A 12,243-nucleotide genomic window follows, 5' to 3' on the forward strand; every position below is an offset into this window, starting at 1 on the left:
CAGGCTCAGGCTCAGGCTCAGGCTCAGGCTCAGGCTCAGGCTCAGGCTCAGGCTCAGGCTCAGGCTCAGGTTCAGGTTCAGGTTCAGGTTCAGGTTCAGGTTCAGGCTCAGGCTCAGACTCCGGCGCTGGCTCCGGCGCTGGCTCGGGATCGTCAGGTTCAGGATCATCTGGTTCCGGCTCCGGCTCCGGTTCCTCTCCAGGCCAGCTGGTCGCTCTCCCAGCGCCCTTGTTGATCATTGCAGGCGATACGGTCTCCGCCAACTCGGCCACAGCTTCTAATGGTGAAGCTGCCTACTCGGTCGCGAGCCAGACACTGCAGGCTGGTGGTGCGCCGATCGTAGTGAGCGGTACTACATACAGTCTCGCGCCCGGAGCTACAGCCCTTGTAGCCAACGGCGTGACTTCGCAAATTGCTCAACAAACCGCCCAACCAACTGTCTTAGCAGCTGCAGTGATGACCATGGGTTCTCAAACGATTACGGCAAACTCCGCTACACAGTTTGTTGTTGCCGCTGGGACTACGCTGACGCCTGGTGGTGTGGTCACTGTTGGCGGCACGACGTACAGCCTTGCTTCTGGCGCAACCGCCGTTGTGGTCAATGGAGTGACTTCCACCCTCAGCCAGGCGTCTCCGACGGCAGCTGCTGTACTCACAATTGGCTCGCAAACCGTTACGGCGAATTCGAACGGACAGTACAGCATTGCTCCAGGCCAGACACTCACTCCAGGCGGTGTAGTGACCGTAAGCGGCACGACTATCAGCTTGGCTAGCGGTGGAAGTACGTTCGTCATCAACGGTGTAACTTCGACACGCGCCACAAGCCAGCAGACTCCAGGCGCAGCTGCTACCATTCCACTTCTCACTGTCGGCTCGCAGACATTCACTGCCAATGCCGCTACTCAGTATAGCTTAGGCGCAGGAGCGATTCTCACACCTAGCGGCGTGGTGACAGTCAGCGGGACGACGATCAGTCTCGCCAGCGGCGCCACGCAAGTTGTCATCAACGGCCAAACGACCAATTTAGCTGCCGCGCTCATCACGCCCGCGCCTCAGATAACGCTCGGAGGAAACGTGTACCAAGCCAATGCCGGTACTACATATGACATCCTCGGCTCTCTGCTCACTCCAGGCGGCGTCATCACAGTGGGTGGATCGACCATCTCACTTGCGCCAGGTGCTTCGGTCGTTGTCGTCAACGGGCAGACCACGACGCTAAGGTCTGGCTCGACCGCAACACCAGCTTCGAACCTCGCCACTATCACCGCACCGCCAGTACTGACTGTAGATGGTCAGGCCTTCAGCCCGAACGGCGGCACCACCTATGTGATCTCGGGCAAATCCCTTACACCAGGCGGCGCCATCACCATTACCGAAGCCAACGGAGCCGTGGAAACGGTCTCCCTCAACTCCGCCGCGACAGCCCTGTACTCTGTCGTCAGTGGCACAACCTATACCTCTCAAATCGGTGCCATGGGCGCCATGTCGACTGGCGCGCCTGTTCTTACCATCTACGGTCAGACTTACACCGCTGCATCCTACGACAGCGGCTCAGGACCAACCTACATAATATCCGGCCAGACACTCACCCTTGGCGGTGTCATAACCATCCCCGCCACCAACGGCAATGCTGCCGAAACCATCTCCCTCGACCGCTCCGGCACGGCCATAACCGAAGTCTCCGCCGGCCACACCACTACCTCAACCATCTCTGGCGCCTACGCCGTCCTTCCCACTGCCGCTCCAATCCTCACAATCGGCGGCCAGACTTTCACGGCTATCAACAATGGCGCCACCTACGTCGTCGCCGGCCAGACACTGACCCCTGGAGGCGTGGACACGGTGACGATAAGCGGGCATACCTACATCATCAGCCTAGCCCCGCAAGCGACTGTCCTCGTGATCGAAGAGGAAGGCAGCAACGGAAGCATCATTTCGACCAGCACAGAGACGTTGTTCCCAGCTCAGATGACGAAGGGCACGGTGACCAATACCATGGCGTTGGCCAGTCCAACCGCGTCTGGAAGTGCCTCTACCGCGTCGAGCACCGGTAGGGCTGGCGTGCAGAGTGCTGCCTCCCGATCTTTCTCGATGGGATTTACTGTCAGCGCGATGGTGATTGCGGCCAGTACGCTTGTACTTGCTCTCTGGCTGTAAAGCTGCAGCGGAATGGACGAGCAAAAGTTCCTTTTCTATGTTTCTTCACGAAGTAATGATAGGCATAGCGAGGGATATCAAGCGGGCTGGGTAATCTGGGGGAACACATGTGCTGCTAATGTCTGTCACGGGATAGCTGGGTACAATGAGAGGTGCAACGGCGTGGTATGGAGAATGTACGAGGACAGCGGTACGCCGCGATGGGATGGAACGATGCAGGTAATGCATGAAGTATTGATCCTTAGAATTCTACTACGTCCTAGCCTATACAGTGGGTTCCAACAGTCCAAGCTGTCATGAAACAGTGACCCTTGGAATTGCTGCTGTATGATGTCGATCGCATCAAAGCTAGCAGATCTAAGTCCAGTGTTATCCACGCTTTGAGAACAGTTTGCGGATCTTGCCGACAGCCTCCGTAACTTCCCAATGGGGAATCCGAGCGTGAACACTTGGCAGTATACGTGAAAGCTTTACGTCGTACATTGCAACGCTCACTCTGCCGAGCACAAATCATGGCGCTCACACTCGCCCTGAAGTTGTGTCTGGCATTCCTACTCCCGCTCGTCTCCGCCCTCAAATTCGACATCCAAGCCCATCCCGGCTCGGAATCCGCCAGTCAAGAACGCTGTATACGCAACTTTGTCTCCAAGGACCAACTCGTGGTCGTAACGGCGACCGTCAGCGGCTCAAGAGGAGATGGACAAACGCTGAACATGCACGTAAGCAACGGCCCTAGGCAATGGATTACACCACGCACATACCCGCGCACGTGCTCACACAATGGCGTACTAGATTAAAGACGCCGTAGGCAACGACTACCACCGCCCCCGCGACATCGCCGGCGAAGCGCGTTACGCCTTCACCTCGCACGCCGACAGCGCCTTCGACGTCTGCTTCGAGAACATCCTCACCTCCTCCCAACCCGTCATGACCCCCACCCGCTCCATCGAACTCGACATCGACATTGGCGCCGACGCGAAAGACTGGAGCGCCATTCAAGCTGGGGAGAAGCTGAAACCCATGGAGGCGGAGCTGCGGAGACTGAGTGAAAGTGCGAAGGAGGTGGTGGATGAGATGGAGTATCTGCGGAGCAGGGAGATGAGTTTGAGGGATACGAATGAGAGTACGAATGAGCGGGTAAAATGGTTTGCGTTGGGGACGATGGGGATGTTGGTCGCGTTGGGCGTGTGGCAGATTGTTTACTTGAGGGCGTACTTTAGGAGTAAGCATTTGATATAATGGAAGCGTGCGTGGTGATTGTATGGCGTACTTTGAGCGTTGGGGGGGTAACGGTACAACATAACCTGGTCACGTGTATGAGGATGGGTCGAAGAGTCCGTTGCATGCAGAGTATGCTCATTCTCGCGGAGGTCTTCGGAAACAACCACTCAGGTCACCTAACACCGCAGGCGCTAGGTCCACCCTCTCAACCGTCTACCCCGACGCCCCCCTGTTATACCTAGGTTTTCCGAGAGACAATTGCGCCCAAGCACTTTCCCCAAGGGTCAAGCAAGAGACCACCTCACCCACCTACTTCTCCCACGGCTCAAGCATCTCCCCTTCATCCCCCCTCTCCACCCCAACATGCCAGTCCCTCCTCAACCCCCTCCTCGGATCCTCAGCCTCCTGTCCCTCATCCCTCCCAAACTTGACCAAAGCCCTCACGAAATCCTCCCTCAACTCCCTCCCACCCTTCTCCAGAACCTCAAAAAGCGCAGGCGAAACCCCACCCCTTTCGCCCAACTCCCCCGTAGCCCCACTCGGCGTGGTAGAGCTTCCTTCATTCAGCACCCTCCACGCCGCCGTCTCAACGAGGAACGTCCGCATGAGATTCGGTTGCGAAGTGTAGGCGTAGATGTACTCGAGTCGATACGGTGAGGCGCTCATGTCGGCGCTGGCGTAGTAGGCGCGGATGTGGTCCATTACTACTTTTACATCAACGATCCGACTCCAAAGGGCCTGCCCTCACCAACAATACAGATCAGTATGGCTTGAAAGCTCACCTTCATCATCCAACCCCCCAACCCCCCACCGCAACGCCACAACATACAATCCAATCCAATGCCCACAAGAATGAAAATCACTCGGCCCCTTCATACGCTGAAGCGAGCGACCGTGCTGCAAGTACCCCGCGAACAACCCCACGGCACTCTCATCCAAGTCCTCGAACGTCGTTTGTTCGGCCGTCGGCTCGGGGGTCTCGGTGAGGAGGTTGCGCCAGTAAGGCGAACAGGCCATGAGTTTGTGCGTGTCGAAGGTAAAGGGTTTGTGGGAGCGGCCGGCGGTTAGGGTGGTGGTCGGGGTGCGGTGCTGCGTATATGTCGTCGGGCTGATAAGCGTCGGATGAGGCTGCAACGGGTTTTGCATCAGTAGGGCACGGTATGCGTGTGATTTGCTTCTAGGGAAATATGGGGGCAAAGGGAAAGCGTACGACGGGTGCAGCGCCCATGCCAGTAGAAGGAGCCGTAGCCTTCAGTATCGCATCAGAAGTAGAGTTCCGCCGGGAACGAGTGACGGGCGCCAGCTCATTCTCGTGCTCGATCGCGGCCGTGTTGAGGCTGGAGGAGGAAGTGGAGCGCTTGATCGTGTTCGACTTCGTGGTCAAGTTCAAGCTTGAGTTCGTACGGACGATGGGTACCGCGGTCGAAGTTGGGTTTGCGCTTGACATTGGGGAGCCCGGGTTTGGCGGAGGAGTTGTGGTCGGGACCGTGACTTGGGCAGCCATGTCAAGGGAATGAATGATCGTTGCTGCAATGATCGTTTCGACTTGAGAATAGCTGGATATGGAATCCTTAACCAGATTGGTAGACACGCTCAAGTAGTGAATATACAGAATGAGCAAGGCGAAAAGAGATATCGGTTGATAGGCGAAAAGAGATTTATGTCGAAAGGGCGAAGGACGAACGGCCAAATAAGGGTTCCTCACAATCGATGTGTAGGTGTAGCTAGCAAACGGCAGGTGTGTGTCGGAGTCGAGGTCGTAGCCCTTCCTTTGATCGTTGGCTGCTGCTCTTGCTGTCGCTGTTACTATCGCTATCGCTGTTGCTTCGGTTTTCGGGCAGTCCTGAGAGTGACTGCCACTGCGACTGCTTTGCCTCATTCGTGCTCTTGGCTTGTGCTCGGTTAGTGTAGTAGTGAAGCTGAGAAGGATAGGAATAAGAACGCTGATGAGGGAAGGGAAAGGAAGGAAGGGAAAAGACCTGGCGATCGGAAGGGAGGAACCACGCTTCTCAAGTTGCCCTGCCTTGCTCTACGCACACTACCAAGCCCAGCGACGGAGAAAGTAAAAATGATACCGTGCCGTAGGTCCTGCTTCCCCAATCCAGCAAGCGACAGCGCGCCAGCAGCTCACAACGCCCAAAATGCCAAGTCCTCTTCAATCCATACCCATCTTCACCCCCGACGCTGACTACAGCGTTCCGAACCTCGACCCGGGCCCCAACCCCGCTGCCGTCCTCATCACTCACCCCCTAATATGCTTATTGACCCGCCCTCCTCGGATCATCCCTCCGCATGATACTCTCCACCGGCCCCAATAACCGCTGAAACCCATCCTTCCCCAACGTCGCCACCTTGACCTCACTCACACTCAACACGCTCGCCGCACGGGGCCGCTCATCCAGCAACGCCAACTCGCCGAAATAATCCCCCTTCCCATACACCCTCAACACCTTCTCCCCTTCGCCTCGCTTCCGCGCCTCCGCTTGCCCGGACTCGAGGATGTAAAATTTGTCCCCCACGTCCCCTTCGCGGATGATGGTGGTGCCGGCGGGGAATTTCGTCGTCTCGAGCGCGTCGGCGATTTTGGAGCGTTCGTAGGGGGTGAGGGAGGAGAGGAGGGGGACTTCCTCGAGGAAGGACTCGTACATGCGGCGGCGCTGGAAGGCGGAGTCCATGAGGATGCGGCGGAAGGTGATGCGGTCGAGCTGCCAGAGGACGCTGGGGGCGGTGCTCACGACGGTGGCGGCGCGCGGGGCGTTGTACATGAGGGCGAGTTCGCCGAAGGAGGTGCCCGGGCCGGACTCGGCGACTTTGGTGCCCAGGCCGTCGGGGCCCGGTTCCACGCGGCCGGTGCGGGAGACGTAGATGTCGAAGTGCCCGCTTTCCACGACGTAGAAGTAGTCGCCCGCGTCGCCTTGCACGATGACGCGGATGTCGGCGGCGGGGACCTTGCGTTCTTGCAGGGCGCCGAGGACGTGGGTGGATTGCTCGTCGTCGAGGTGGGAGAAGAGGAAGTTGTGGGAGACGGCGGTGCGCAGGCGGGCGAGTTGGTCCGGGGTTTTGGGGTAGGCGGGTGCTTTCCAGTGGGTGTCGTCGGCGGAGGCGGGGGCGAGGGATTCGGCGGAGACGGAGGTGCGGCGGCCGAGGTGGTAGTTGTTGGGGAAGGATTGCGGGGCGTCCATGGAGGAGGAGGAGGCGGAGGCGGAGGCGGAGGGGGGAGGGTTGGAGCGGGAGGAGGTTGTGTTGGAGGATGAGAAGCCGAAGGTGCCGAAGGCTGATGCGCCGCCGCCGCCGTTGCTCGCGGTGTTGGAGGAGGGCGCGGATGGTGGTGGTGGTGGTGCGGTGCTGCTGTTCACACTCTCCCCGCCCGGTCCCACACTGACTTCGCGCGCGCTGGGGGAGAAGGAAGTAGCGGTGGGACTGCCGAAATCGTGCTCCTCCTCTTCGGCAAGCGCGTGCATGCCACTTCCCCCTCCGCCCACGGCAGGCGCAGAGCTGGTGGGGGAGAAAGGGGAAGCGACGCCCGGCCCACCACCGCCGGCCCGCTCTGTGCTACCCCCGAACGGGTTGCTGCCCGGGAAGGAACTCTCGGCCATTCCCGCGCCACTGGAATGCCGCTGCTGCAGGTGGAATTCGGCGCGCTGCGACTCGAGTCGCCGGTGGAAGAAGTTGGCGCAGAACTGGAGGATGTCGGAGGGGGAGTGCTTGAGGACCTCGCGCTCGAGGGTGGAGATCTCGCGGAGAAAGTCGTGGGGGAGGTTGGAGGAGACGAGGGTGGACATTGATGCGCAGACGCCGGTGGAGTCAGTGTGGAGATGTGGATGTGGGTGGGTGGGTGTGTGAGATGATGAGTGTCTCGTGCTGCGGTAGTTGGTAGGATGCGCTGCGCTGCTGCAGGGTTGATCGTGTCGCACACGGGGCACGCCCGGGTACCTCGCCGTGTGGAAGCTGTTTGGCGGAATGGGAAGGACGGGTGTGGAGCTTGACGTAGGATCGGCGGGAGAGCTGTATCAGGCGCTCCCGTACGAATTGAGAGATATGCGACGAGTTTCACAGCATGCGAGCACGCATAGGGTAGGGGTAGGCTTGTTCGAAGAAGGTGTGGTAATGCATGCAAGGGGAGCGATGGATAGGTGGGAAGCTTCAGTCACTGTCCGTGTCTCTTTACCACCTTTCGCCAGTGTTTGCTTGGACAACGACTGCTGTGACGAAGGAGATGCGCCGACGGTGGGCCTCTTCAAGCGGGGAAGCTTCTTCTGTGAACGCGGCAGAAGCCGAGCCGCTCCTTCTTCCTATTCTAACCCACTTCCCTTCTCCGGTAGAGGGAGAGTACTAAGCTTTGCTCCCCTGCTGTCTCCTTCCATACCTCGCCTGGCAAAACCCACCGCATGCTCGACAGCAGGAAGATTAATGAAAATGAGGAAGATGGGCTGGTCCATGGTCGTTTGATCCATAGGCGCTCTACACCGCCTCCATCAACTGTAGGTGGATCTCTTGTTGAGTGACCCCAATGTCTGTGGTAATCTTCTAATGGTCAATCAACCAATACTCATCAAAGATCCATCCAAAGGGGACCATGTCTCGAATGAGGCCGAAAACAGAGAGTCAAATGAGTTGGTCTGGCCAGACGTTGATCCTGTGCATAAACATATCAATGCATCGGTTGCACCGTGCGGCCCGGCGAACCCCCTTTACGCGCTATGGGGTTTAGCGCGTCTGATCGCGTCCGTCCAGCCACCGGCCTACCAACTCCCCTGAACGCATTCATATCGATAGATACATGTACTCCCTACATCCACAGTATACTCTGCATCTCATCACCATTGCCACTGAATTACATACATCTCTCCGTAACAGTACTATCCTACAGTAATAAGACTGATATCATAATACGACGATGGCGGCATCAAGAAAGCGAAAGCACGCGGTTGCCGATGAACGTGATGCAACAGCAGAAGATATCATTCCACCACCGACTCGCCAGAGCCATGACGCTTTCAAGTTTACGAGCAAGCCTGTCATAGCACTAGAGAGTATGAAGAAGCGCAAGACCAGACATCAGCAGGGTATGCAGCCGCCGGTGCTTACCGTGACCATCCCCACCCCGACTCCGGCAGCAGCCAGCGGAAAGGGGAGAAAGCGAAAGCTGGACTTGGACACATCAGTGTCTGGTGCTGGCGATACTTCTACCACATCGAAGCGACCCACCCATGAAGACACCATCACCACCCCACGCAACAAACGCTTCAAGGACGCCCTCCCACCCTCTCCCACCGAAACACCCAGCAGAACCACCGCCGCTCTACTGGACCGCCTCGTCCTCGAGTCTTCCGCATCAATCCCGTGTAAGCTAACCGGACGGGCGCTCGCCTACGACACCCCGCCCACAACCCCACCCACCACCAGCGAGAAGAAATCCGCCGGTCTCGCCCTCCCCGCCGAACTCGCCGACCTCTGCAAACTCCACGCCTCCTTCATGAGCGCGTTATCAATGTACTACGCCTACAACGGCACCTCCTCCACCATCGACGTCGATAATCTCCTCCCCCTCGTCACGGGCCACTGGAAGAAACGCGCCGTCACGTTGCACGATCTACGTCTCGTGCTCGCCGTAACGGGATCGCAATGCAGCATCTGGACGCTGGAAGACTGCGGGCGGGCGGGCGTGTGTTTGAGGAAAGTGCATGACGCGGACGGCCGCGGGGCGAGTTATATCAACGAGGATGCGTTGAATGCGCATTTCGACTCGGCGGTGTTGAATAAGTGGCTCGCGTGGCGGAATACCAGCCTGCAGAAGGAGGGGAATGATATTCCGGACCCGGCTTCGTTTTTGAAACAACTTCCATTAGCGGAGATCACTTCCGACCCTTCGGCAGCGGCGAAAACGACATCCCTCTTCGCCCGCGGCGAACAACGTCTAGCCGATATCAAAAGCGCGCAAGCTTCCGCCACACAACCCGCAGAACAAACACCATCACCACCCTCACCATCATCCCTCGAACAGGACGAGAAGAAGAAGAAGAAGAAGACGACGACGACCCAATCCCGCACCTCCAACCTCCTCTCCCGCATCCTCGCCAAACATACCACCCTCTCCCCCTCCGTCCCGCCCTCAACCGCCGCAGAGATGCAATCCTCCCACCTCCGCCAAACAGCCCTCCACCGCCTCGAGGAAATCTCCCGCGTCCTCGCCTCCCTCCTCAGCAACACCACCAAATCCCCCCGCCTCAGCCTCAGCATGGCGGCGATGGTGGCGCAGTTACAGCAAAGTTTGCGGAATCCGATTTCGCGGGCCGAGGCGGAATGTGCGTTGGAGGTGCTGGCGGGCGAGGTTTGTCCCGGGTTTGTGAGGGTGGTGGGGATGGATGGGGTCGGGGGGGTGGGGACGAAGGCGGTGGTTGTCGTTTTGAGAAGTGGGATGGTGACGGGGGAGGTGGTTCGGGGACGCGTGGCTGCTTTGCTCGGTTAGGTTGCGCCTGCTCTTACGGATGGGTTTTGTTTGTTTGTTGTCGTGTTGGGGGTTTGTGGTCGCAGGGTTGGTTGTGAGCTGCCCTGTGTACATGTAGTGTATAGTGTGTACTGTTCCATGTGTAATCACTACTGAGAATGGCTGAACCGAATACATGTACTGCCAAGCCGCCGTCTTTCTTGAGAGAGAGAGCTCAAAGCGTTCTCATGATCAAGGAAATCCCATCGTCGGGCTGACCCTACTCGTAAAGTGGTTCTCGGCATCGTACGGTTCTAACCTCATACGCTACCCCCACCTACCCACCTACTTACCTACCTCCATCTGCGTATTGTGCAGAGTTCGACCTAACTGCCTACCTACCACCTGCGGAGAACATCCCCGCCATTCAAGACTCGATCACGAGCACGTCGACGTACATGGCACGAGTGGTGGGGAGATCGGCGACGGGTATACGTCCACGTTGGTTCGGTCTGGCTGAGCAAGCATAACAGAAAGTCGAAGCGACGTGGTGTGATGCGATGTGATCGTGTCATCCTGGTATGATCATACCAGAAGCGGGAACCCGCCATAGGCTTCGTCGTTATGGCACTGTCCGTGTGGGAGACTGGTGACTTGCGTTGCAGGGTTTTGGGTACGGTTTCGGATGGGCTGGGCAACGTTTTTGCTATATCGACCGACGGGGGGTAGAGTGGAGGATAACGCACGGCGGCAAGAGCGTGTAACTCGCGGCCAGGTAGAGGGCGTAAGGTCTCGCCGTGCATTGGGGACGGACATGGACTATGGTAGCCCGATAGGGTATATGCACGCCGGACGTGTCGGCCGGGCGGTGTCGAGGGGTGCTTCGGTGGCGCAAACGTGTCAGCAAGCATGCTTGACCCTACGGCTTGTCTGTCAGAGCCATCCGGCCGCTTTGGCCCGTTCTAGTCTGGTTTTGCTAGCCTTGCGCACGGTCGAAGCTGCGCTCTACACATAGGGGAAATGTACTGCATGTTCGGTGGCGACGAGCAGTACGCATCCGCCTGTTGCGATTGTCTGACGAAGCAATTGGGGGGTGTTGACCTAGTATCTGCCAGCCTCGTATGCATTCGAAGATGGAAGCCAGGTAGGGAGGCACTATGCCGAGTCATGATAAGGGCGTAACCGTGCCAGGAATTGGTTTCAAGCATGCGAAACTCCATGGCTTGAGGATCGAAGCCATGTGGCTGCCATGGCCTATTGTTGTCCAACTCTACGGGCCTTGCGCACGAGCGAGACTGCGAACCATGTAGCGGGAGGAAGCAGATACCCAGCGGAGCAGGCGTCCCAGCATGCAGCAAGCCGTCAGCGATGGGGTCAGATTGGCGCACGCGCGAGCTTAGGGCTGGTCCGGAAAACGGCCCCGCGAGCCGTGTGCGTTCACATTCGTACACCGCCACCCACGCAGACCGAGCTTTGTTTGCTTGCTAAGACGCTCAGTAACGCGTTGTGGATTATTAAGGGGAGTCTTGACGTTATGCGGTGGATCTGTCATGTGGAGCCCGGGCGCACGTCCATGTCGCCGGGGAGAGTGTCCCGGTGAACCAAAGGTATGTGCGCGTATCTACGCTCGCGAAGTGTAACGACGCTAGCAACGAAGATAGGCTGAAGAGCTGACTGTGGTTTCATGTCACACCTGTGGCCTTGTCTTTGAATTCGTCTCGAGCCGCTCGTGGCGCCCGCCGGGGATCCTTCGCAGCTTCTAGCGCCGTTCTATGCAGCCTTGCGAGCTTCTATAGGCTAGTTCTGCTGCGCTTTGGCGGTGCGATGATAAGATGGCGTAATTGGTGTGACCTCGTTCCTTGCTCGCAAGGGTGAACCATGTCTTTTACAGCGAGTAACGGATCCAAGAGATCCTTATGAAAGCTCCACAGAAGCCGCCGAAGCTGCGCTAAGTGTGCGGTTCTATCGACGCAAATGATGATGAGCTGCACCAGACTTGGCAGCTGGAAGTGGTAGATAAGTACGCACACATTGCTTGCTGGTGTCAAAGCTCGTACGCTGAGGCTGGCAACATTGACTACGGTGAGATCAGCGCGTCCGGTGTCTTGTGCGAAGACCTACAGATAGGTGCAGTAGGATCGGGTTTGCATGATCTTTGTCTTGGCGCGCTCCTGTGTTCCTGGTCGGAGGCGAGACCCATTGGTGGTGGTGTCCTGATCAAGCGGCTGCTGCGCAGGTGCTGAAACGACGGATGCGTTGTCCACCTGTTCATACAGACGGTAGCGGCGAGCGTGCACTGGCGAACACAGAGCGTGCATACGCTAGAACCGTCCACAACATCGATTGTGGAAAGCGGCGGGTCCTTGAAGCGTTCCATCCCACGTGTACGACAGGGATCACGATGTAGCTTGCCAGCTCCCCGGAACGCACCAGTGGGTC

At 58.1% G+C, this 12,243-nt stretch overlaps 7 protein-coding genes across 7 annotated transcripts in view; 5 read left to right on the forward strand and 2 right to left on the reverse strand.

The window, feature by feature from the left end:
- The window catches only part of BAUCODRAFT_290781 (uncharacterized protein), a 3,161-nt gene extending 2,816 nt beyond the window's left edge, over positions 1–345 (forward strand). Inside the window, exon 4 of the mRNA XM_007682602.1 lies at positions 4–345. Within this exon, the coding sequence (XP_007680792.1) occupies positions 4–234 (231 nt within the window). The 3' untranslated portion in view covers positions 235–345. The remainder of the gene's footprint in view (positions 1–3) is intronic.
- Positions 346–461: 116 nt separating this feature from the next.
- BAUCODRAFT_77756 (uncharacterized protein) lies at positions 462–887 on the forward strand (the record flags this gene model as incomplete). Its single annotated transcript, XM_007682276.1, has 2 exons — positions 462–628; positions 701–887. Coding segments are annotated over 2 exons (354 nt in total), but the record flags the coding sequence as incomplete, so codon positions are not given.
- A 1,736-nt stretch (positions 888–2,623) lies between these two features.
- On the forward strand, positions 2,624–3,694 carry BAUCODRAFT_38548 (uncharacterized protein). Its single transcript, XM_007682232.1, has 2 exons — positions 2,624–2,875; positions 2,949–3,694. The coding sequence occupies exons 1-2, from the start codon at positions 2,669–2,671 to the stop codon at positions 3,393–3,395; spliced, it is 654 nt and encodes a 217-aa protein (XP_007680422.1). The 5' UTR covers positions 2,624–2,668; the 3' UTR covers positions 3,396–3,694.
- BAUCODRAFT_126461 (uncharacterized protein) lies at positions 3,687–4,523 on the reverse strand (the record flags this gene model as incomplete). Its single annotated transcript, XM_007682603.1, has 2 exons — positions 3,687–4,081; positions 4,160–4,523. The coding sequence occupies 2 exons, from the start codon at positions 4,521–4,523 to the stop codon at positions 3,687–3,689; spliced, it is 759 nt and encodes a 252-aa protein (XP_007680793.1).
- A 796-nt stretch (positions 4,524–5,319) lies between these two features.
- Positions 5,320–7,159, reverse strand: BAUCODRAFT_116124 (uncharacterized protein; the record flags this gene model as incomplete). Its single annotated transcript, XM_007682604.1, has 2 exons — positions 5,320–6,651; positions 6,736–7,159. The coding sequence occupies 2 exons, from the start codon at positions 7,157–7,159 to the stop codon at positions 5,636–5,638; spliced, it is 1,440 nt and encodes a 479-aa protein (XP_007680794.1). The 3' UTR covers positions 5,320–5,635.
- An 89-nt stretch (positions 7,160–7,248) lies between these two features.
- Positions 7,249–8,050, forward strand: BAUCODRAFT_291524 (uncharacterized protein). The gene has a single exon (XM_007682605.1). It carries the CDS (start codon positions 7,338–7,340, stop codon positions 7,824–7,826), a length of 489 nt encoding a protein of 162 aa, XP_007680795.1. The 5' UTR covers positions 7,249–7,337; the 3' UTR covers positions 7,827–8,050.
- On the forward strand, positions 8,021–10,224 carry BAUCODRAFT_38552 (uncharacterized protein). The gene has a single exon (XM_007682233.1). The coding sequence runs from the start codon at positions 8,413–8,415 to the stop codon at positions 9,844–9,846; it is 1,434 nt and encodes a 477-aa protein (XP_007680423.1). The 5' UTR covers positions 8,021–8,412; the 3' UTR covers positions 9,847–10,224.
- The last annotated feature ends 2,019 nt before the right edge of the window (positions 10,225–12,243 follow it).

This window comes from Baudoinia panamericana, assembly GCF_000338955.1.
Source record: "Baudoinia panamericana UAMH 10762 unplaced genomic scaffold BAUCOscaffold_13, whole genome shotgun sequence".
In the NCBI taxonomy this organism is placed as follows: domain Eukaryota; kingdom Fungi; phylum Ascomycota; class Dothideomycetes; order Mycosphaerellales; family Teratosphaeriaceae; genus Baudoinia; species Baudoinia panamericana.

What these genes read in the sequence shown, in the direction of transcription:
- BAUCODRAFT_291524 (XM_007682605.1), top strand. Translation starts at nt 7,338, where the DNA reads ATGGGAAGGACGGGTGTGGAGCTTGACGTAGGATCGGCGGGAGAGCTG.
- BAUCODRAFT_38548 (XM_007682232.1), top strand. Translation starts at nt 2,669, where the DNA reads ATGGCGCTCACACTCGCCCTGAAGTTGTGTCTGGCATTCCTACTCCCG. An exon ending in GACAAACGCTGAACATGCAC is followed by an intron (nt 2,876 to 2,948) that starts GTAAGCAACGGC and finishes ATGGCGTACTAG; the next exon opens with ATTAAAGACGCCGTAGGCAA.
- BAUCODRAFT_38552 (XM_007682233.1), top strand. Translation starts at nt 8,413, where the DNA reads ATGAAGAAGCGCAAGACCAGACATCAGCAGGGTATGCAGCCGCCGGTG.